Source organism: Amphibalanus amphitrite, unplaced genomic scaffold (assembly GCF_019059575.1).
Source record: "Amphibalanus amphitrite isolate SeventyFive unplaced genomic scaffold, NRLGWU_Aamphi_draft 000607F_arrow, whole genome shotgun sequence".
Lineage (NCBI taxonomy): Eukaryota > Metazoa > Arthropoda > Thecostraca > Balanomorpha > Balanidae > Amphibalanus > Amphibalanus amphitrite.
Genome location: NW_024882101.1, coordinates 50,877 through 74,268, shown reverse-complemented (window position 1 = coordinate 74,268; position 23,392 = coordinate 50,877). Strand labels below are relative to the sequence as shown.

The window sequence follows — 23,392 nt, the reverse complement described above, 5'->3', positions numbered from 1 at the left end:
TGCGGTCAGTCTGCGCGGCTGCTGATAACCGATCACCGCCCGGCCTTTCACCGGCGACACACTAAGTGCTCGCAGATATACCGCCGTTCTAACAAGGCGATAATATGCACGGACTACAGGAAATGTTCCGCGTCCTTCATCTCTCTATCTGAGTAACAGTTCCTGTCGGAAAAACGGCCAACAAACCAATCGAGCGTGGGCGCTGAAAGTAATTTAGGTTGGTATAAGTAAGCAATAACTGTAATTAAGATACCTGTGTTTTCTAATGAGATAGATGATTGAGTTTCCGCTCAAAATAATCTGAGCATATCTGGATGCCTATGGAGATAATATGGTCATGTGGTGACTAGTTCGACCGCTGCATAGCGCTGTATGAGCGCTGTACGTTTACCTTCTATAAGCTCTCAGCGCGGTCGTTACAATGAGAGGGATAACTAGTTTGAGGGATAGTCTCGTCTGCAGAGGCCCTGCATCGCACATGAGCTCGAAACATAGTCTAATGAGTCAGCGACAGTACAAGCCGGATTCGTCATTTGCAGACGAGCATTCACCACTTTCCATTTCAAGTTCCGTCCACAAATATCGACTAAATGTCCTTGAGGAGATTCCTGCCCTCGGCAAACAATGAAGTTAGCCCTTGAGTGTAGGTGCGGAAAGAACTGTTGAAACTGCAGAGCCCATTACGCAGGCCCTGAGTTGCATCACCGACACGATAACCGTATCGGAGCGATCATCGCTATCGATCGCCGCATCGGCCATCGCCGTGCAATGGGCGCCGTTTTTCGTCATTATTCCGTCGGTGCATGCACGTAACGACCCTCCAGCAGCCATGCATTGGTCTGCTATGAGTTAAGCAAACTGTAACTGAGGTAAAGTCTGGGAGCATGGCGTCATTTTAGCCACCGGGCTCTGGCCGCGCCACTGTGAGAGGTAAGAACAGTCAGTCTGCCGCAGCTGTGGAAGGGAAGAAGTATTATCTTATCGTCACTCACTGGTAGATGTTGCCGTAGCTGGAGGCGGTGCTGTTGGTCATCACGGAGTTCAGCTCGTAGAAGTCGCGGATGCGCGGCAGGCCGCAGTACTCCCGGTAGTCGTTGTAGCCGGGGATGCCGTGCTCGCGGCCTCGCTGCATGTTGATGGCAGCCAGATCCATGCCGAACCGGTGCTCGGGCATTTGGAACAGGTGGTTGGTCACCTGCGGACGGGCCGGGTGGGGGCTCAGTCAGACGGCGTGGCGCCGTGCTGTGCGGCACAGTCTGGCTCCCAGGCGGCCGCTGCCGCCGGCCGCCGCGGCCACTGTCCGACCACAGCGGGACAGTCTACCGTCCAGGCGGTCGGCCGCCGCACCGCGGCCAGTGTGCCACAGCCCGCAGCGAATTTCACAACGGGAAGGGTTCATGGCGCCGCCGGTTGGAGAGGCCTCACTGTGTGTGTAGTACCGCTCACATCCTAATTAGATAAGGATTTCATTACCGTATCCGCAATTAACCCTATCGCGTAATATAGCTCGCGGGCCAGCAGGGTTGGCGCGGCGTTTGAGGGCTGCGGTTGGGAAACATGACTGACGAGCAAATGACGGGGCCACAGAAGAGACGCGAGGGGCCGCCCGGGATAGCAGCAGCACGGGATGACAGAGCCGGTTTGGTGACAAAAGGTCGGCGGTAGTGCCGCCGTAAATAACGCCCGGTGACGGCGCGGCGGCCGCGGTCGGGTCCGGTCGGGGACCTACCTCCTGGCTGACAGCGTCGTCCATGGCCTGGGCCGCCTGGTTCATCAGGCCCATGGTGTACTGGTCGCAGAAGCCGCCCTTGTAGATGTCGTACGGCTGGCGCAGCTGCTGGCTCAGACGGCTCGAGTCTGTCGGACGAAACAGGGGCTCAGTATTTGGGACGGGGTGCATATTTCAGCTGCCTCTTGCCCCGCGTTGGCCAGACGTTCCCCTAGCGCCGGAGAGTGTCTTCATACGGGGCAAGTCTGCCCGCCGGATCTCCATTCATTCCGGCACGTCCGAACGAGACGGTTGCGTCAATATATAATGGGGCGGACATTACAGCGCCGGACGCTACAATTCCCCGAGACGCCGAGTAATGGGGCATGGAACGGTAATGGAGCGTGGGACGCGGCCCTGTTTAACCCTTGAGCCCTCCGGACACGGTCCCCAGCAGATGGCCGGCCGTTCTGAGCACCATCACCGCCGGGGCGTATTGCACATCGCACACCGGGGCGTTACACAACGCCGTGTAACGAGCGTGTGCCGACAGCGGCGCCTCAATTCAGGTGGCCACTCGTGGTCAGCTGCAACACAAGCGGAACACTGCTCGGGACAATCGCAGCAGCCCGAGGTCCATTGTGGCGCTAATGGCGAGCTCTTACACCTGTCAGTCGCCGGTGGTATCGGACAGAGTGCGGCTCGGCGGTCCACCGGGGAGAGAGAGGGACGTTCTATGGGGATCCACTGAGTGCGGTCTGCCCCGGAATATAAATATGCGATTCGGTGGCCCGGGAAAGGAGAGAGGGCGATGGAGACAGTCTGTCATGGCTCCCTGTCCGCTGTCCGTCCCAATACATAAATACAGCGGCTCAGTAACCGGTTGTGAGGGAGGCAGCTCGGCCCCAGGGCGGTCACTTTCTTCACCGGCAGCGCTGGGGAGCGGCGGGCGCGGGCTGCCGCCGCACGCGCCCGGCGCCGCGCCTATTCAGCACTATCTCCGGCGTCAGACCTCCTGGGGTTAGCCACGTCAGCAGCGCAGACCCCCTCCCTCGCTCCGACCGGTCACCCTTCCTCCCGGACCAAATCGGCGGCGAAAGGGCGAGCTGGCCGCACAGCCGTGACTCTGCACCGTGCACCGGGCGGGCTGTGTTGTGACAGGCGCCGGCCGCCCCTGGATCGCCCTCTGCCCTCTCTCTGACGGCCCGACATAGTCCACAGCCCCCAGCCTTCCTATCAGCCCAGCACAGCCCGCAGTCCCAGCCTTTGGCGGCCCAGTATAGCGGTACTCACCGATGTATTTGCCAGTAACGGACCAGCGCTCAATGGTGGACGGCAGCAGTGAGTGACCGAAACGGAAGGCGGCCGAGGCGAACGCGTTCGACGCGCTGGCGTCCACGGTCGGGTCGTACTTGTGGTTGTAGCCGCCCTGTGGGAGGGAGCAGGGGTCAGCGGGTGGGGTTGAGGTGACGGTGGGTGTAACAGACGGTACGGTGATTGTCAGAAGCAGGTGTGAAGGAGAAATTACTACGGTGGAGAGTGACTGAGCAGCGGACGTGAGCTATCAGGGAATTAATGAGGGGTAACTGTGAACTAGTGTGAACATGTGTAAGTTTCTCTTACACTCCCTAAACGCTTGTTCACAATTTCTTAATTTCTTACGATCTTTCGCACACGCCCAAACACTTGTTCTGACTCATTTCGTCACCTTCCGAGATTTAACATAAGTACGGTGTCTAACATCTTCGCTAATAAAATTAATCTTCTGATAAGCCGGAAAGTCGTTGATATGGTCTGCACAGTCGCGTTTCGTCTGCACCGTAATCCTAGTGAGGGGCGGGCGATGCACTCGTGTGAGGACTGCATTCCACTCCCTCTCTGCACGCTATCACCGGATCGTTGTCTCCAGGCGGGCTGGTATCACCAGCCGTCGCTGCCCTACTACGGTCACTCTTTCCGTGCTCCGCAGATTCACTTTCGGCTTTACGAGCCGGCGCAAACCGTTAACCGGCCATCACGGAGAACCGTCATCAGATGTGACATCTGAGATAAGACTGGTCCCAGTAGGGGTTCTATGGAGACACCGAGAGCCATCAAAGCGTACATTTCGTCTGTCACCGAGTGATACCGACGAGTGACACCGACTGTCACCAGACGTCATTAATTGTCACAAACCGTCACTATCCGCCATCGAGCGTCTCCACGCTCCGAGGGCCGTCACTGCGCCGCGTCACTGGGACCACATTGTGCAACTCTGCCGCACCATTTCCGCGAGTGCCGAGCTCTCGGCGGCGGTCAGACGCGGCGGCGGTCAGCGTTCGGCCGCCTGTTACATCAGCGCCCGTCCCGACCGGCCGCCGACGGAGCACAAACGACCTCCGCTCCGAGAGGCGTCCGATCGCACCGCCGGGCACAAAGGAGGGCCACCACTCGACGGCGCCGGTGAAATGGGCCGCCGAGATGTTTGAAGAAAGTCGCATCAGGTCGCGCCGGTGGTCGGCGAATCGCGCCCGTCTCGGCCGGTGGCGCAACGGTGCACGGTGTTTGAGGGAGGGAGGGAGGCCGGCGCTGAGCTACGACACTGCTGGCAGAGTTATGGCCGGTCCAGAGCAGAGTTACTGCCGGCCGTAAGTCCAAACCGTCACCCTGGAGATTTCAGCAGCGGATGATTCAACTATGCCGTGTATGACTCGACTCGACTGAACGGTGGGGGAGAGGCAACGCTTCACGGTCCGACCACACCTCTGCTCAACCGTTACCCCACTGCACAATGCATAAATCAGCATGATTACTAATTTTGAATGCCTATTAAATTACAGATGATAGAGTGGGTTTTAATGAATCCGAGTGTGTAAACAGGTGACATGTATGGATGCAATATGTAAATAGACATACTTTCTTGTGCAATTCCGTCCTAGTATTTCATTGAATATTTATTGCTATTGCACCGTGTCATGAGCAGTGAGTTGTAGTGGGCGAGAATGTTGAGCAAGTGCAGAGTACCGAGTACCGAGTATCTAGAACTGACCTTATCCAGGACCATGCCGTTTTTGGACATGACCTCCTTTCCGAGCACCATGGGCAGGAACTCGTTGTAGGTGACCTGCTGCACCAGGGCGCCGACGATCAGGCGCGTCTCCTGCGGAACGACAGAAATACACCGTCAGAAAAAAAAAACAGACATACAACCACACACAGGCCAAAGCAGACATCATCGGTATCAAACGTCGACCCGACCCGCTCTGTCGTCCCTGAGAACGCACCTGGTAAATGGTCTCGTCGTCCCAGTGCGGGTTGATGTGCGCCAGCTGGTAGGCGATGCGATTGTGCTCGCGCACGAACATGGTCTGCGTGATGGCCAGAACCAGCTGCTCGTTGACACGGCCATCGCCTGAGGCAAACACAGGGGCAAGGTGAGAAGTGGAGAATAAAACGACGAATTAGTAAAGCCATGAACCATAACAAAGCAACAAAATCGAAAATATATGCTTAAAGACTGTGTCGGAAAATCCGTATGGTTAAATTCACGCACGATCCATGCCGGGAAATATCTATTGTTTTGCAATAATTAACTGTAGAGTGTAGATGACAGGTTTCAACCAACAAAATGCATTGGTTAACTGCTTGACTTCTGCAGCCCGGCAGGGAGCATGGAGCAGCCAACAATAGCCAACAATGCTGCATTGCTGCCGCAGCTGCACCGTTACATCATCCCCATCGACACAGCTCGAACTTTACTGTCCCGGACGTCGAACACTCACCAGCATCGAAGCAGAAGATGTCCTTGGAGGGTCGGATGCAGCCCTCATCGGGCGCGTGCAGGTTGGGCGGCAGCAGGTCCTTGAGGCCGAACTCGCGGAACACGGGCAGCGTCTTCAGCAGGCCGCCCTGGTAGGAGCGCATGCGGCGGGCGGTCTTCTCGTCCGAGCCGTACACGAAGGAGGCATCGATGTAGGAGCTGACCGTGTTGATGGGGTCACGGGGTCCTGCGGGGGAAAGGGGAGAGGTCACCGTCACACAAGGAGCGTCTCTGTCTGTCACCCGTGCCCGGGAGACACAGAGACGCTATAAGTGGCTGTTCGGTGTTGCGTAATTGTTGGTTTCCTACATGCTAAACACGCTTAGAGAATGAATGATAAATGGCCTCCAATGGTGAGCTGAAGGATACCCTCGCATCAGCCTCGCGACATTGGTAGATGTTACACAATAACTCACAAAACCAGTATTCATTCATTTTTCTGTCATTTACATATTTGACCACTCCGAAATAGCCTGAATGTGATCGCGGCCAAACTGAGATGTGTTATACCGCATCGACATGCATACATTTCCCTGCGATTACCATATTCGTATTTACGAATGCAAAACGGACGCGTGCCACCAGTCTTATCGCTCAGAGCTGTGAGATACGACCGCGTGAACGCATGCGGTCGCTCCTGTCAGAATGGAGCCGACAGAAAGACTCCCGACAGTAGTGCCGGGAGATGGAGCGATGTTTGTTTTATTACGAATAAAGATCTGACCCCGCGGGGGCGGTGGTGGTCGATGCAATTCCCATCGAGCGCTCCCATGACTGAGGAGAGGGGTGGGACCTGCTCGGAACGGTGATTCATACTGAAAGGGCGCGGCACTACGCTCGATTAGCTGATTCATTCCAGACGGTATGACTGGCACGATGGAGAGATTTTATACATTTGTGTGATGAAAATCAGCTAGCCCACTTATGACGCAAATATGAGGCCGACTGAAAGCCATTCCTTTGGAAGGGCCCGAGATACCTAGGGAAGCGACAATTTGGTCCCGCATTACGCACTAAAGTCGCACATATGCTACTCATGCAGTTAGTCCCATTCAATTGCAAATCGAACCGTATCCTAAATTTAATTTAAGCAGCTGTGTGAACCGCTCATTTTTGTCGCTGTCCATGACAAAGGGTCCTGGGCATAACCGGTTTTCAGATCGACGGTAGCTGACCAGGAATTTACCTAATCACGAAAGAAAACGTGCGAGAATACGTGACAATACGCGGAAACATGCATACCGTTTCACTTTTCGTGTCATAAAATAAAAGTGAACGATTCGATTTAACCGGGAGCATAACCGCTAAATACCGCGACTACCGTGTACCCCAGGAGCGTTAACGAGAGGCCTCTTTAGGACCACGGTGGACGGTGATGTAACCGTCATGAACCGACCTCCCAGCCAGACAAGGTCAGACCCCGGATCACGTCGACACAGGGCGCCGCCGGGATTCCAAGTCAGATCGGCGGGGTACTGGTGGGATAACCAACCGTTTTCCTATTTAGTTGTACGGGGGAGGGCTTACCGTGCCGTACCCCATGACCTGGCTGCGACGTCCAGACTGCTGGTACCGGGGTGGGGATAAATCAGGATATTGCGCGGATAAACCAAGGTGTTTTGGATATCATGCAGTCTGCTGAGATGGATGGGCTCCGTTCGACAGAGGCGTAACTGAGCCGACTCAGCCGTCATCTGACGGTCTATTTACGAGAGGACCGTGCTCTAATTATCTGTCTGGCGGCAGGCACGGGCCGTGACCCCGCTCACAGCTGCATACTGATCAGGTCATGAGGAGGCCGACCGATGTAATTAACGGCCTCGCCGCACCGCGCAGGTGCCGGGCTTTGTTCCGAGCTGATCAAATCGCAGGGTGCGCTGATTTGATCGGGGTCCGCCCGCGCCTGAGGCGGTCGTCGGCCGCCGGTCCTAAATTCTAGAGCAAGGTCGGCGTGTGACCTCCGGCGAGTCACCTGGCTGTCCATGCCGGTAGGATATCGGAGACGTCACATTGACGAGACAGGGTGGGACAATAGGAATCACCGGACAAGATATGACAGGACCGAACAGGACAGGCAGCAGGACAGCACCGGACAGGACAGGATCAGCTGGTTTTGCACGCTGCACTGGCGGCTTCCACGCCTGCCCCATGCGCCATGCACTGTGTACAATGCACACCTCAGCAGCGCGCGGCGCCGACCGCGCCCGTCGGCTGCCGTGACGGGTCACGGACGTGACAGAGCCGTGACGGCGCGCGCAGAGCCCCAGTTGTGTGACGGTCACGCGGCGGGAAAGTTGGGCCCCGGCGCCGCCCGCTGCAAGCTGGGACACACGCCTGTCACGAGCGGCCGGCCGCAGCCCCCCCCCCCCCCCCCCCGAGAGACATGTTCGGGCGCCGTGGGACAGCGGGTAGAGTGGGAAAAGGCAGAGATAGGGAGAAATGAAATGATCGGCATGTCCGACTGAGACTGATCCGAGTCAGCCGAATATTTCACAGCCCGTAAATCTCAGTAAGCTGAGTGTTACGTTCCGCGCTGCGATCTGTGACATAAGAAGCGGTGCGTCCGCTTGGTAGAGTGATGTAACCCAGGACCACTCATCCGACCAATCCAGTGGCCCGACCGGAGTCGTAACCTGCTCGGCGCGGCCGGCCCGGTCGCCTCAGAGCCGGTTGGAGGCCGGAGAGGCTGAAAGGTGTTCGCCACCGCACGACGTAACAGCCGCTTGGACTGGGAGGGTCGAAGATACCCCGGGTTACCGATGGGGTAATGACTTATACAGCGAATTGGCGCTAACCTGATGATGTGACTCAACCTTACCTGATGGGCGACTCTGACCCTGTGGGACCTCATGAGTCATATGGCATCACTAGCCCCACGTAGTCTGTGTCACTCTCAATCACCTAAATGATACTCATGTGGTGCCCAAACCAATTATGACCTTCACGCCTCTTCACTCTACCATTCCAACGCAACTAACCCCACAACCACCTTATATCCCACCAGGCCCCGAGGCCCACTCACCGAGTTTGCACTTGTGGTGCACGCCGGGCAGCGAGCGGATCACGTTCATGCACTTTTGTCCGTAGAGTCCGTAGAACTCGTCGTCGGCCGGGATCTCGATCGGGAAGCACTGAGGGTTGTCGGCGTGACGCGGGTCGTTACAGCAGTCGGGCATCTTGGGCCGGCCGTTGCGGTCTGTGAACGAGACAGGGGGTAAATACAGGAGCGGGGGCACTACATACACGGGGCTCATAGCACGGAAGCGCTCGGACGAGTGAGAAGTGAGACAAAAGAGGCTAATGCAGGAAATGAGGCTGTTGAACATACTACGCACTGGAAAACGTATGAGTACGGATGAGTTATCAGATAACAAGCCTTTACGTTTTTGTATGTTTGAAACAAACGGCTATGCATAAAGACGGCATTACATTTACATTTATGTATTTGCTACGTGTGACCACTACCGTCCGCTTGTTTTGGAGGATTATGTCTGCAATATGCCCCGTTTTTATGTAATTATTGGTGTGGTAAACACCGGTACTAGCTGAGACACTAATCCCCCAAACTGTCAGAGGCTTTCACAACAGCTCATTTGAGGCCTCCAAGGTATACGTGACCCAAGCACACAAACACACATACAGACAGACAGACAGACAGACAGACAGACAGACAGACAGCTTGTCGCCGGCGGCGCTGAGCCCCTGGTTCGATCTGAGAAGCAAACTATGACACCGTGACCCCGTCTCACCCCGTCTGGTGACCTGACCCCGGCGGCGTCACCTTGACCGCGCCGCACCACAATTCTCACGTCATTTGTGACGGGAAAATAATCATTCCGCAGACACGCCGAGCGGTCTACGCCGGGTCTATTTTGAGGTCGCTCGTAAGTCATATGATCATTGCTCCGCGCGGTTTAGTTCGCATCATTACGGCGCACCCTAATATGTCGTTTGAGAATGAAACGATGACTGATTCTGGGAGCTTTGTCATTCATGGTTTTCCGAGTAAGGGATGATATGCGGTTGCGCTATTTTGAAAGAGTGGCTGTGTCAGCCTTGATGAGCAGCTAAATTAAGCGGCATGAGCAATCCGCTGTCATCTTCGTTCACCATTTTCAATTATCAACAATCCCATCTCTAGCCAAAGAGCTTATCTCATCCCGAACGATACGTTCACCCCGGCCGCTTCCACCCCTCGGTTACAGCCTGGATGACCCGGCGGCCTCATCAGTACGGCACAGCGACCTGGCCCGCCGCCGGGCACAGTCTCATTCCAGTCGGCAGAGCGACACGCGCAAAAACTGACCGCGCTACGGCCATGTGAGCGCCGCTGCCGAAAAACTCACCGTCGTCGACCGGTGCGACTTTTACCCCGCGTGCCGGGCGGCGCGTCCCGGCGCGGCGGCGGCATGCCACCGGCCGACCTTGTCTCCGAGATCGACCGCCGCACCAGCCGCCGAAAGTGAAAGCCCTCAGAGCGGTGCGGCGCGGATGACCGACTGCTCTAGTGCTACAGATCGCCGCCGGCCGTCGCTGTGAGCCGCCGACGGTCGGCGCCCGAGGGCACTGCTCGGACATACCGCAACGCGGCCAGCAAAAACCGGAAACGGCCGCGCCGGCCATCAGCGCGGCCGGCATCCTCTCTGTGGCGCAACGGGCCGCGTGCGTCCAACGGTAAATAGCCGGGCATATCTGATATCTGGCCCAGATCTATATTGCTCACCGTGAGCGGTCGTTTTCGGACCGATCGCCGGTGTTGGTTCATACAGCCAATCACGAACTGAACTGCACTGGGGAGTGTGCCGAGCTCCGGCCGTCGTGACCTCTGAGGCCCATTGTCAGACGGTCTACGTCCGCTCTGCAGCCGTCATAAAAGGGGCGTCGCCGCTGAACAAAGAATTTAGTCTGACGAGGCCCTCATTCGGTCGGGGAGAGGTGGCGCAGTACCGATACAGGTGGGGCTGCTCCGGTGCTTTGTAGTGCTTTAAACTAAGGTCGCGCTCGTGTTCAGCCGCGCCCGAATTGAGCAATACAAAGACCAACAATTTGACGGCCTTAGCAAACGTTATGCGAACACTAACTTTTTATGAACGCTGCGACGAATTGTAATGGTCGTTAACGATCGTTTGAGTTAAATCCTAAAAATATCGTTTGATAGCTCATTCTGCAGCAGTTCTGTAGGCTTAGAAATTAAATAGGAATTAAACTGCAGGTCCCCCATTGTTCGCCTCTCCTTACTCGCTGTCGCTGCCGCTGAGACTGTCAAATTCCGAGAAACGTGACACACCACAGGACCGCTAACACGCTGTCCAATATAGCCGGTTCAAACCGCTACCGCGCGCTGTCATCAGAACCGGTCGGGCGTAGCCATATCGAGAACGACCTCCGCCCACCAATTGTGCGCTCTATTGACGGCGCATGTTGGCCGCTCCACCACCTACCAAACGCCACGTATCGGTCGGCCGGACAGTGCGCGTGCCCCGGCAGCGTGCCCCCGGCAGCGCCTGTTGTCCGGCACAGCGCGGCCGGCGCCCTGCGCTCAGCGGGGGCGGGCCGGCGCGGGTCAAACGGTAGCCGAGTGCGTGAGGAGCAGACACGCGATCCGAGCTTGGTCAGACTGGCTGTGCGGCTCTCTCCCAGACTGTCCAACGCGCTCAGGTAAATCACCAGAGAGATTTTGGCGCAAATTTTACCAGCGCCGCGACCGGTCGACAAAATGGACGGGGGTCGGAACATTGTTTCACGTCATGAGCAGTGCACTCTGGCCTGCCCGCCATATCACCAGATATAATTGTGGCAGCGCGGTGGTGGTGACAGCGGCGGCGGCGGCGGCGCGGAACCGGCACCGTTTCACACAGTGCACGTGCGGCTGGGCGCGGTCCGAGGGTCTCCAGTACACCGGCTGGCCGGTCTGGGTCGCGGAGTGAGCGGAACGGCACTGCAACTGGCCGCCGAGCTGTCGAAACGGTGTCAGTCACCAGCATCTGGGTCGTCCTGGATAGACAGGAGGCACCGCTGGAGCGCTGAACTGGACGGGTGAAGGCGGTCTATGATAATAAAGGTGTTTGGAAACAGGCCGATCAGGGGTCACAAAAGCCGAGACCCCGGGACGGCTGTCTACTGACGAGCATTTCACCCGTCTGAGCGAAGAAGGGAAACTACGGCATTCAATAGAAGTGGACGTGGATTCAGTAATCTGTCAGACACTCCCGCCGTAAAAAAGGGCCGCAAAAACGCGGAGATGTTCATTGTCATTCGACATGAGCAGCTCATGGAGTAGCTCAAAGCCAAAAATAATGGACCGAAACGGTCAAGGCCGCTTTAGAGTCGGCCTTCAGAAAATTTATCGGACCGTTCACAGGCCAATCGTGTATGGTGTCCGCTTAAATTGGAAACGGCGCCGTTAACTTTTATCGACTTTTAACTACCGAACATTTAATCTTAGTCGCTGGTGCTTAAAAGGCACCGCAATATTTCGACCTGCGATAAACTGGTATTGACGACCTTACAAACGAGCCGGTCAACTTGTAAACAAGCTGAGTACCGCCCGACCTAATGGAATGGTTTGTAACCGTCTCCGGCCGACTATCGATGGCTCAGAGAGTGAGCCGGGTCCATCACACGGGCATCGCTCCGTCTGGGCACTGGAAGGTCGCTGCGGCTCCAGGTCATCAATCCCGGCTCCTTGTCCGACGCACCCCGTGCCGACAGCTCACCATCACTCACCACCGATAGAGCCATCAGTTGCCCGCGCCCTGCAGGTGTCGGTCGCGACTCGAGCCGTCCTCCCTCCCCCACTCCGCAAACGAGCTCACCAAACGAGCCTCTACCCCAGCTCTGTCAGTCCTGCCCTCTCGGCCCGCCGCCGCTGGGGACTGACCTTTCTCCTCGGGCTTCATCTCTCCAGTGAAGGTGATGTCGTGGTCGATGACCTGACCCCACGAGACGAGGAACATGGTGACGGCGTGGTCGTGGTGGCCCAGGTCCTTGTGCAGGTGGGCGGAGACGTGACGCGGGCTCGGCAGAGGGTAGCCAGCGGAGCCGGCGCGGGGAGCGTTCACACCTGGCGGGGACAGAGACGGACGGTCAGAGGCGCTCCAGGCCCGCGGAACGGGCAGCCCGCCGGAACCGCAGCCGGAACCGACCGGAACGGGGCGTGAGCATGATTAATTCGTCGAGCCGGCCCAGCTCCGATGAAAGTTACACGCCGTTCCCACCCCGACAAGGAAAATGGCTGCTTGAGTAATCTATCCGCTAAACTTTCAATAACCCGCTGTGCAGATTTAGCCCAGATAATGCTAACTAACACGACTTGCAAACGATTATCTTCTCTTCTGCTTAGCCTCGCCTTTACGTTGCAGGTATACCAGCCAATCAAGATTTGCCATTTAAGACTGTAAGTGTCGACAGACGACAGCCGTCGATTACGATGTCCGATTAAGCAGTGACAGTGTCTGTCCGAAGGTCCATTAACATTTGACCGCTCCGTCGTGTCCCCGAACTCACCGTCAGCGTAGTTGGGAGCCAACAGGCGGCGGAACGTGTTGCGCGCCGAGCCCCAGTGCGGGAACTCGAGGTTGTTGCACATGCCGTTGATGGTGCGGTAGCGGGTGACCTCGCAGCGGTCGTAGCCGTTCAGGAACGCCGGGCAGTACGGGCCGATGATGGTCTTGCTGGTATCGATGAGTGGGAGGCCGGAGGCGATGGCATCCTTGGGCAGGTTGTACCTGGTAGGACAAGTGGGGTTACAATGGCTGGCATTGGAAGGAACCTTTCCGAGCAGTCACCACCGTGCTATGACAGGTCCAAAGCTCGATATGAGTTATCCCACGAACTCCATCCCTATAACCGCTACAGTAACACGATCATGGGGTTCGCTCAGTCAACCGTCCCGCGAGTTCACACACAAACTCGGCGAGTCGACTTTTACAGTCACTCCGGGCACTTGTGCAACGCCGTCGAAACGTCCTATCACTGTGAACCAACCCGTGCAGGAGAGCTAACGACCCACAATACCTACATGACGAGATTTACGGGACGAACTCACGTTTGTCGTGACCAAAACAGCCCGAGATTAGAACAGACCGGATGATTTTGAGCGAGCTGACGGCGGCCAGGGATGCTTCTCGACAGCACCGGTATATTTATAGTTCGAGTTTGACAATTTAAAACTAATGACGCACGTCTCGCAGCGAAATATGACAGTCATGGCGAACAAATGTCACAAAGAGAGCTACCTGCGTGCTTTGATCTATTCACTCTCTTTTCACAAGGCGCGCTGCAGCATTAATGAGGCAGAAGTGCGCAAGATTTAATCTGCCTGATCTTACATTGACGCAATGCCGGTTTCGCTCCTCCAATGACACGAAACATTTGACAAAGACCCAGATATGACCTAGACATATCAGTATGAAATTTCAGGACTAGTCCCAGCGACATTCAGAGTTTCACTTCCCGTCGAATTTATGCAACCTGTTAGATCAAATCGCCACTTCGTTTGGCCCATGCGTCCAGTCACGCTCTGAAATTGGACGTTTAGCAACCGATCGTAAAGCCTCTCTCACTTTCCACGCGGCATGCGTAGATAGGTGACACAGCTTTTGTCGGCTCCGTTAAATTGATATCCGCTTACAGCTCCGCTCTACTACACGTCTTTCCCAGAGGGCAGCGCCCCCCCCCCCCCCCCCCACAGACACACATTACGTCACATCACTATCGGTACTCGGTACTCACATTCTGGCGATGTACTCGGCGACGAAGGTGAGCGCCATGCCGAGCCGGCCGACGTCCTCAACCTCGACCTCGTGCAGCTTCGGGCGCAGACCGTACATCTGGGTGGCCTTGTCGAACGCCGCGTTGATGGCGTCGAACGAGATGCATGTGTCCTTACCGGAGTAACCGGGCGCGGCGGAGCTGTGAGACGGAGGGAGGGTGGTTAGTAATAATGTGAGACAAGCGGAAAGGGTTGATTGAAAAGAGAAGAATGTGGCGAATTTCGTCTGCAAGGAGCATTCAAACGAGCAGAGTGTAAAGATGATGGGAGAAAGGTGGCACAACCATAACATCTGCACATGCTAATTGTGTAGTGAGTAGACGTCTTTAGTCGTCGTCTCGTAATGCCGATGGGGGCGGGCGTCAATGGGGCCCGTTGTGATGGGGTCAGAGGTGGGTCGGGGCGGCTCACACCGGTGAATCCCCGTGCCTCGGGCGCCGGCCGGCCGGTGAGCGGACCGGTTACCTCCCCTCTCTCTCGGGACGCGGCCCAGCATGAGCGGAGCAGTGTTGGCCAACTGGGAGACCTCCCGCGGACACTGGCGATGACCGCAACCGCAGCCGACACCAAATAGCCACCGCGCCGCTCCAAACGCAGTCATTAGTGAAGTTTGCGCAAAACACGGCGAATAAAATTAAACGCAAACACGCCAACCGGTGATAGAACACCGGGAAGGGAGACCATCAGAGGTGATTAGTTGAAATTAATCACCGAGCTGGTACAGCCCACCCTGGAACCGTACAAGGCACTGGACGAAGAGGGTGATGTTAGATGTCCCAGTCGGTACTCACTGAGGTCCGGCGAACACGTTGAGCGCATGGTCGAAGGCGGCCGAGTGTCCCGGCCCGGGGATGATGAGTGCACACGCGTCTCCGTGAGGTCCGGGGGTGGGTCCCGGCACCGGCACGGGGCCCGGCCCCGTCACTTGGCGCGCAAACGGCGGCACGAACCCGTCGCCCGCCGAGTGGACCACGCTGCAACAGAGGGGACACAGGGGGTGAGCGAAACGGAACAGGCACACACACGGCAAATGGCTGCGCTTGTTATACATAGAAGGTCGTAAAACATCGCGAACCGTTGGCAGAAAGCCGAAGGCAGCGCAGTCATTTCATGCTGACAACAGCGCGTAACTTTGTATTGATGAAAGCACCGCCAACGGAAATGCCAGCAATTTGTCCATAGTAAACATACCTGAAACGCTTCGCAGCATTCCTGTTTTTTTATGCAACGAAAAGACATAATACACCCCCGCCAGCGCCACGCGTAAAAAAAAGTAGTGCCTCAAGCGACGGGGCCTCGACATAAATCATCTGCAAACTGCATGGCCGTTTTCTTACTGGACGTGTTACAAAGCAATGATATAATCGGTAATATTTGAAGTGGTGTTCCTTTTGTAGCTCTCAGCGGTACCAGTGGCAAAACACCAACAACGCTGAGCCATTTGCCGCATTCAGTGCCCCGTTTCCTAGCCATTGTTAGACCGTTAGGGGGACAGAAACTGATTTATTTTTCTTTCTCTGGCAGCGCTGCACGCGGCGGTCGCCGGTCTGCTTGCAGGTTTGGCGGCCCGGAGATCCCAATGTCACGCCGTTCTCTGGGGACACGTCTCAGACCGTGTGCACGCCCACCGCCGCGCAGGCACCCGTTTTCCCGGATTGATCGGGAGCCAGATCGGGCCGGCACTGTCGACGGTCCGCAGCTCGGCTACCACAGTTTGACGCACGGTGGGTTCACTTGAATCTGATGACATTTATGGAGCACATTTATTCCTCCTTTTTGACGCACGGAATGATATCCCAAGATGATAAGTAACTGGCAAATATCCCCGTATGGGTTTCGCATTCCTTTTGTCGCAACGCCCACATTCCCGAACAATACGCGTGTCACCGTCTGATCGTCACGCGAGCGGCGTGCGCGCAATAACGTCACACGCCGCGACCTCTTACCTGGAGCTGTATGTGTTGAAGGAGCCGATGCTGGCGTTGGCCGAGGCGGCCAACAGCCCCAGAACGAGTATTGAAATCCTGCAAAACAGGGGGAGGAGGTGTCACAAGAGTGGGCCGGCCGCAAACAGCGCCCGCGCGCCGGCTGCACCATGGGAGAACCACGAGACGGCCGCGCTGATATGGCCCGCAGAGGAAAACGAACACGACCGTTCCAGCGCGCCAAGGTCCTGGGAAGGCACCTCGTGATCTGTCACATACATTCAAGGCTGTTTACCACATGCTGGCCGTTCAGATAATTCCCATGACATTCAGGCACAAGATCACCGAGGTTACCACTACATGCTCTCTTTTATCTTCGTTAAATGCTTTTTGATAGCATATAATGAAGGCTGGTGAACTGCATAGCGGATGACAGCAAATTTGATTTGTTCGCCATACTATTGCACGTACCAAATGCACATCAACCTCACACACATCAGTGTGTTAATTGCTACCATAGACATGCAAGCTTCCATGTAACCACTGAATGCTCATGTCATTCAGCATCGATCGGCGTAATAGCCGTTGTGTAAAAGTGCCGCGGGGCCTGGAACGTGACAGTGCCAGGCGACTTTAATGGTTTCGGGCGTGTGGTGTAGGGGTGCGAATGGGCCGACACCAGCCATCATTGTTTAAATTACTCCAAATTGCCGTCACGCCCCGCCAGAGAGAACTGATCGACTTAGCGCGTGTCGCCAAACGCGGCAGATCGTGACATCATGACCGCACGCGCCTTGCGACATATCTTTTCTGAGTTTGGAGCAGTCACGTCCGGCTATCGTGGGAGAGGTGAGGGAGCGATGGTCGCCAGAAAGAGTCGGGGAAAGTGTCCGGTGGCCAGCCGACCATACAGAGACTGATTCTGGCGGCCTCTCCGGGTGATGCAGCACTTCTGTCGTCTGGCGCAGCTGCAGAGCGGGCGGTGACGAGACGCGGCTGCCACTGCTCCCTGCCGGCGGCAGACGGCCCGCGCGCCGGCGGTGCTCGCGGAGCGTCACACCAGACCGGGTGCCGCTCACCACTTTCCCGCGACGCGGCCCGGCAGTGCGCGAACTCGGCTAGACAGAGGGGCCACCGAGTGCCTCAATAGAGTAAAACTACTGGTTGGCCCTGTTTGTAGGGAGATCCTGTCCCACCACAGTCGCGCCGGACCACTCACACCTAGACCAATTTTACTGCCCGAGATAGCCCGCGGTGGCCACTGTGCCTGCCCCAATCCCCACCCCCGTCAACCGCAAGGCACCGTTCTTTACCGCAGCTCGCCACGATGCCTTGGAAATGGGATCAAGGCTGCAGCAATTGCTCGGCATTGTTGCTCGCTGATTGCCCGCAGAGGCGCGAACGGCGCGGCGCGTCCCTGCTTCCTCCCAGTGCGAGGCCATAACGACCGATAGACTGGGTATAGGGCGGCGCTCCGGGGTGCTCAGGGCAGTGAGAGATGGTGACGTGAACTCGGGAGTGGCGCGGAGGGGAGGGCGAAATGACGGCGGGTGGTCGGTGCAGATCGCAGCCTCCATGGTCACTCGGGGCCACGGATGATCGGCGCAGCGGCTTGCGACCTTGCGCTGAGAGACGGGACTGGGTCATGACCACGCCCTGGCAGACCGACCACCAGAGGACGGCGGTCGGGCGGCGCCGCTCTATCACGGCAGCTGCTGCGGAACGGGGCCCGAACCTCTCACAGCCCCCGGCCCAGTCTCCCCTCTCTACGGACACCCTGTTTAGTGCCCGACACCTATGATCAGCGGCACGACATCGATCTCGCCACCGGCCCGTATGACAGCGGGCCCGCCTGACGGAGAAAATTAGCACGGTCGGAGCGGCGCGCGGCCGTTGGCGGTGCCGTGTCCTTGGGTGACGGAACGGTCCCCAGTCTCACGGCCGGCACTCAAGCGCGCGCGCGCCGGCCACGCCCGCGGCCATTAGCCGAACCACGGCGGCACTGACCGCGGCCGTCTTATCGGATCGCGACAGCGCCCGCGCCGCGCCGCCGCCACCGGATTTTGGACCAATTTCCTCAACGGCTGCCAGAACCCTGTGCCAAACAGCCAAGTATCACACGATTTGCAGATATCGGTCCTGAATGAGTGATTTAATCTCTTATTTGCAGATTTTTACACCTTCTGCATGTCAACAGGATTACTGTTGACAAGTTCACCTTAGGAACAGAATGTCAGAAGTGGAAGACAAACAATAACATATCCCCGGAAACGTCTTTCCAATATGTTGATCTGATTTCGAAGACACGTTGAACACAAACTTAACAGATATGTGTACAAGATAGGCGATTTTTCCTGTGCTTAGTACTTACTACTGTGCGCTACTGTTTCAAAGTCAACGTCTGTCAGGGCGATGCCGCTTTTTTTGTCGTCTGTGTAGGACAGATCGCATGGCTCAGCGCCGCCTTACTAGGTCGTATTAACACCCTCAAAGCGCCACACGCCCGTAACGAACTATAATTACCCGAAAACTGTTCGGGTAATTAGTTCGTTACGGGCTGCCACGGGCCATCCTGTCTACAGAGGGGATGGTCGGCAGTTGGTCACGCTGAGCTGAGCTCCGATGATGCTCAGAGGTCCCTACACACCGGTCACTGGTCACCGACCGCGGCAGAGGGTGAAAACTGTTTGAATGGACCGCTCCGGCCGACTGAACACGCTCCTACACACCGGGGTGAGAGGGTGAAGAGGAGGAAAGCGGCCACTCAGCCGCGGCGGCCGCCTAACGGGCAGCCGACAGATAGCAGCCGGTGAAAAGGTTTAACTAACTACAATCTACATGCGTAAATTATGTAAAACATTAACTCTCGCTAATAACCAACGATGCAAATGCGCTTTTATTGCTGGAATGCCATCAAGTGTATTTACATGCCTATCTGAGAAAATGCCGAGTCTTATTGACGGTAATAAGTATTTTACATCGAGTTACTGCGAGGCCACCATGATCAAGAAAAGGGTTAAATTAATTTCAACCCATTCACTTTCAGCGCACTGATATAGCAGCGTAGCACGGCATATCACGGCAAGGGCGGAAATGCAATTGCCTGGCAGCAGGTGACCGCAGCACCACATAGAAACATATCCCTAGCGACTACAGCTCTTCACTGCAGGCTAACACCAACCACGGAGACTGCGGCTGGTGACCGCCGCGCAGCACAAGAACATATCTCACCGCGAGACACGGCCGGGTGACGGGACCGGCGGGGACTGCAGCGGTGGAACAGGACGGTAACCTTAACCACCGCGGCGGGTGAAAAATGGTGGTTTGAAGATGACCGAGACACGTTTGGAAATATGTTTGCTAGTCTTGTATGAAAAGTGATTTACCGTTAAGTGAGTTGGCATTCGGCGCCACAATAGCTAGAATAGTGGGAACATAGCGGCTTACGTGCCCGGTGGCTGTTTGTCTTCCATTCGATCTCGTAAAGTTCAGTCAACATCAGGAAGCTAATCATCTCTTTGTGCTCCGGTAAGGTCAGAACGTGACGTCACGTGCTTGTGACGTCATCAGTTCCGCGTTGTCAGCCAACTCGGCGCGGGATATATGGCGTGACCCAGTCAAATTTGCTCACTCGGTGGGAAAGACGCACAGAAAAAGCGTAGCATCGAGAAGGTCAGCCATTTAGATCAGGAAGTCCATTTCAAGTTCGGAAACAGTATCCAAATACAACCGACCTTATTTCTGTAAAAAGATTTACACGTAACTTAATGAGGAAATCAGTGGGATTAAAGTCACGCATGGATGAGGATTACAGGGCAACTTTGGGCTTACAGAGCTGTCGAAAGTCCATTTTATCGTCCGAATCAAAGCGTTCGACGTGACAAATGAAGCGTTACCGGTGTGACGGCGTTAGGGGAAGGAAGCGAGGGAAGGAGAGAAAGCAGTTGGGCACATGGCGCCGCCGAAAACGGCCGCCCGGGTGGCGGCTGGACGTCTTTTGTTGCACTTGAGTGGGCAGCGAGCAGTCGGCGCCACTTTCTCACGCGGCCAGGGCCCGGCGAGAGGAGCAGATAAGTCTCTGGCCAAACTGGACCGCCGCTCATCCGGAACAGGCAGGCCGCTCTCTCGGCCGCAGAACGCAAACATTAGTATCAGGAGGTGATTTCGGTAATAGCGCAGCAGAAGCTGACCGTCCTCCAATAACGAAGCTTAGTGAAAACAGCGGCGCTCGCGCCGAGAGAGAATGACGTGAATACGGAGCGAAACTGCGCCGGTCACGCCTATTAACCTCAGGGAACGGGCGAGCCTGGCTTTCTATCATAGAAGAGCACTTCATATCCTACCGACCACCGTACGCTCCGCTAACGTTACGAGCATGCCGTACTTGCCGACTCGGTCTCGGCAGCGACGGCCGACCACAGGGACACGGGAGCAAACCGCCGCCTATCCCCCTGCATCTCTGGTCGGTGTCAGGTGGCCGGTAATCTGACCTGGCCCCAGTTACACAACTGATCGCCGGTCGCCCCGCCCTGTCCTCACCACTGACCTCCGTCGGCAGGGTGCGCCCACCGCCGCAGCCACTAACGGACCGCTTAACCCAGATCTGAGAGCGGCCCGAGTCAGACTCACGGTCAGGGTCGGGGCGCCGAGCGCCATGAGCTCATTCATGACCAGCGCCGACCGAAGCCTTAGGGAATGACCCAGGAAGGCTAGCTGATTGCTCAGGTGACGTGGCAGTAGAGTGATATGGACCTCAGGTTTTAAAAGATCCCATGTGCTCTTTGAACCCATAAAACATAATTTTCAAGTAAAATTAAAATCAATTTCACAAATTTATTGCATGATTTTGGCAGCGCAGTCGGGATAAAGAAAAATCTAGTGGCGAAGTCATCGTAAATTTTTATCCCGACTGTCTCGTCCGTCCCCGTAAGCCGGCTTGCATTAGCTCGTTGAGCGGCCTCTGTCACTCAAATGACAAACGCGTCTGGCAAGTATCCAGCGCGAGATAACAGCAGTGGAGCAGGACTTTCGCTTTCGGTGACCTTATACTGGGCCGCGATACTGGGTGGGGCGGCCGGCAGGCAGGGTCACGTCGGCTCCTGGCGCCCTCGGCGGGTCACGCCCTGAATTCCGGCGAGGTCGGGCGGCGCCCCGGCAGGCGGTCGTCGGTCTCTGGCCGCGGCCACCGTCCGATGAAAGTGAGAGCCCGCGGTCAGCGGCGGCCGCGACCGCTAACCGGCCGAACAGTGAGGAAACGCTCTCCTACAAACCGTGCGGTCACGGCAGTTACACCGGACACACGGGCTTCCAGTCCGGCCGCACGGTCCCGTTCCGCGTTAATAAATTAATTAGGGGCACAACACACATGCAAGAGCAAGCTAAGCATGCGCCGCTCATATCTGGAGGTTGTGTGGGCGGCAGAATGTCCGGCTCATTGTCCCCCAATATCAGATAGCTGAAAGTGTCGGCAGGCGCCGGGGGCGGTCACCACTTGTTCTTTGAAGTGAGTGACAGCGGCTCGCGCCGCACTGGTCCGGGGCGCCCTGAGCCAGAACGGCGCCGAGTTTCGGCCGTCACGGGCGGCTGGTCTGAATATTCCCCTCCCTCCTGCCTAAAAACAGTTGTCGGTGTGGCCGCCTCCCAGCCCCAGACCGAGGAAATCCCCGGAGAAAACTGGCCCGTGTGGGACTGGCCCGCTGCCAAGTGTACCGCGCGGCGCAGCGATGTTTCACATCATCAACGAACAAACAATAATGATTTATCCCAATAATGCAGTATTTTACCGGCAAAGAAATGGCTTAACATTTAGCCCTGGTACTACTCTGCTAATCGTGTCTGAGGATTGCATCGCATGGCTAGAATGCATAGGAATATGAAGGATTACGATATCACACAAATATAACTGTTTTAAAATGATACAACATATGCAACTGCATTGCAAGTCACAGTCCGAGTAAATGAGGAGTGATAGGAAACAAGCATCTTGTAATACTTAGAATTTAGTGGGCCCTATCGACGTTCGATTAGGCCAATCCACTACACAAGTATGTTGGAAAATAATAATTAAAGCTGGCGTATAGTACATCGCCATAAATTACACAATCCTACACAAGGCTTCAGGAAATGTTTTAAAGCAAATGGAATAAAATCCTACATAGTTAACTTTAAGCGTAGGAATATGACAGGGTTGTTCACCATGAACTGAAATTTAACCGTACCGTTAGTTATAAACCGCATAATTAGCCCCGAACCGCAACATAAAAGTATATAAAAAGGAAATTAAAGTCGATAAATGAAAAACGTTTTCAAGGAACATGTCATGAATAGTAAACGCATAGCCCATGGAAACCACTAATCACTAGGTAGTAAGCACAGATATGCTTGAAAACAGTGCCTGGAGAAACGGTTTAATGCGACCGTGAGAAAGGAAAGTTAAGAATATGAGTATCATAGGTAATAGGTAGGTATCTACTCAGGATGAACGATGGCATCAGCTTTCATGTACGCTGTCTCGGCTTCCTTGCCTTTGATTTAACTTTTGGACTTTTTCCGAGCGAGAAAAAAATGCAGCCACTTAGATGACTTATTTACATAATTAACATGCGAAATAATTTTGATACTTTTGCATGCCTGCATAACTAACTTAATAGTTTAATACAAAACATAATTTGGTGGACGAGTAAACATACGCGTAGACATAATGAATTTCGCATACAAATTAAAGTAGGTATAACTTGGCATAGATAAGTTTCCTATGCTAAGTTTAAGGCCTGGCTACACTATGCGTTTTCTGCGTGCGTTTTTGCAGGTTTGCGTGTTTTGCGTAATATCGTTCTAGGAAAAAAGTTAATAACAATATAATTTTTACTTTGGTTATATACAAAAGCTAATATAACTCTTATGTAACTAAAATTTAAGGTGAAAAACATCACAAAAACGTAATATCGTTCTTTTTTCTAGAACGATATCACGCAAAACACGCAAACACGCAAAAAACGCACGAAGAAAACGCATAGTGTAGCCAGGCCTTTACGCTGTTCTATCTAAATGAACGCTGATAATTTTAAATCGACAGGCACCTTGCTATTTACCAATTATCAGTTTTAAAAGGAAAAATAATAACAAAGCTTTTTCAAAGCAAATGCAATGTTATTGGTGACTTTTAGGAATCAATTAGGTAAAGTAAT

General features: G+C 55.2%; 1 protein-coding gene across 2 annotated transcripts in view; it reads right to left on the bottom strand.

The window, feature by feature from the left end:
• Positions 1-23,392, bottom strand: part of LOC122394713 (peroxidase-like) — a 28,683-nt gene that overhangs the window by 4,804 nt on the left and 487 nt on the right. For both annotated transcript variants that reach the window (XM_043391795.1, XM_043391796.1), the window contains exons 2-13: positions 16,227-16,304; positions 15,072-15,254; positions 14,241-14,420; positions 13,014-13,234; positions 12,388-12,570; positions 8,530-8,703; positions 5,470-5,694; positions 4,972-5,099; positions 4,737-4,847; positions 3,002-3,137; positions 1,730-1,857; positions 993-1,195 (exon numbers count right to left, since the gene is read on the bottom strand). In XM_043391795.1, the coding sequence (XP_043247730.1) occupies positions 993-1,195; positions 1,730-1,857; positions 3,002-3,137; positions 4,737-4,847; positions 4,972-5,099; positions 5,470-5,694; positions 8,530-8,703; positions 12,388-12,570; positions 13,014-13,234; positions 14,241-14,420; positions 15,072-15,254; positions 16,227-16,304 (1,950 nt within the window). The remainder of the gene's footprint in view (positions 1-992; positions 1,196-1,729; positions 1,858-3,001; positions 3,138-4,736; positions 4,848-4,971; positions 5,100-5,469; positions 5,695-8,529; positions 8,704-12,387; positions 12,571-13,013; positions 13,235-14,240; positions 14,421-15,071; positions 15,255-16,226; positions 16,305-23,392) is intronic.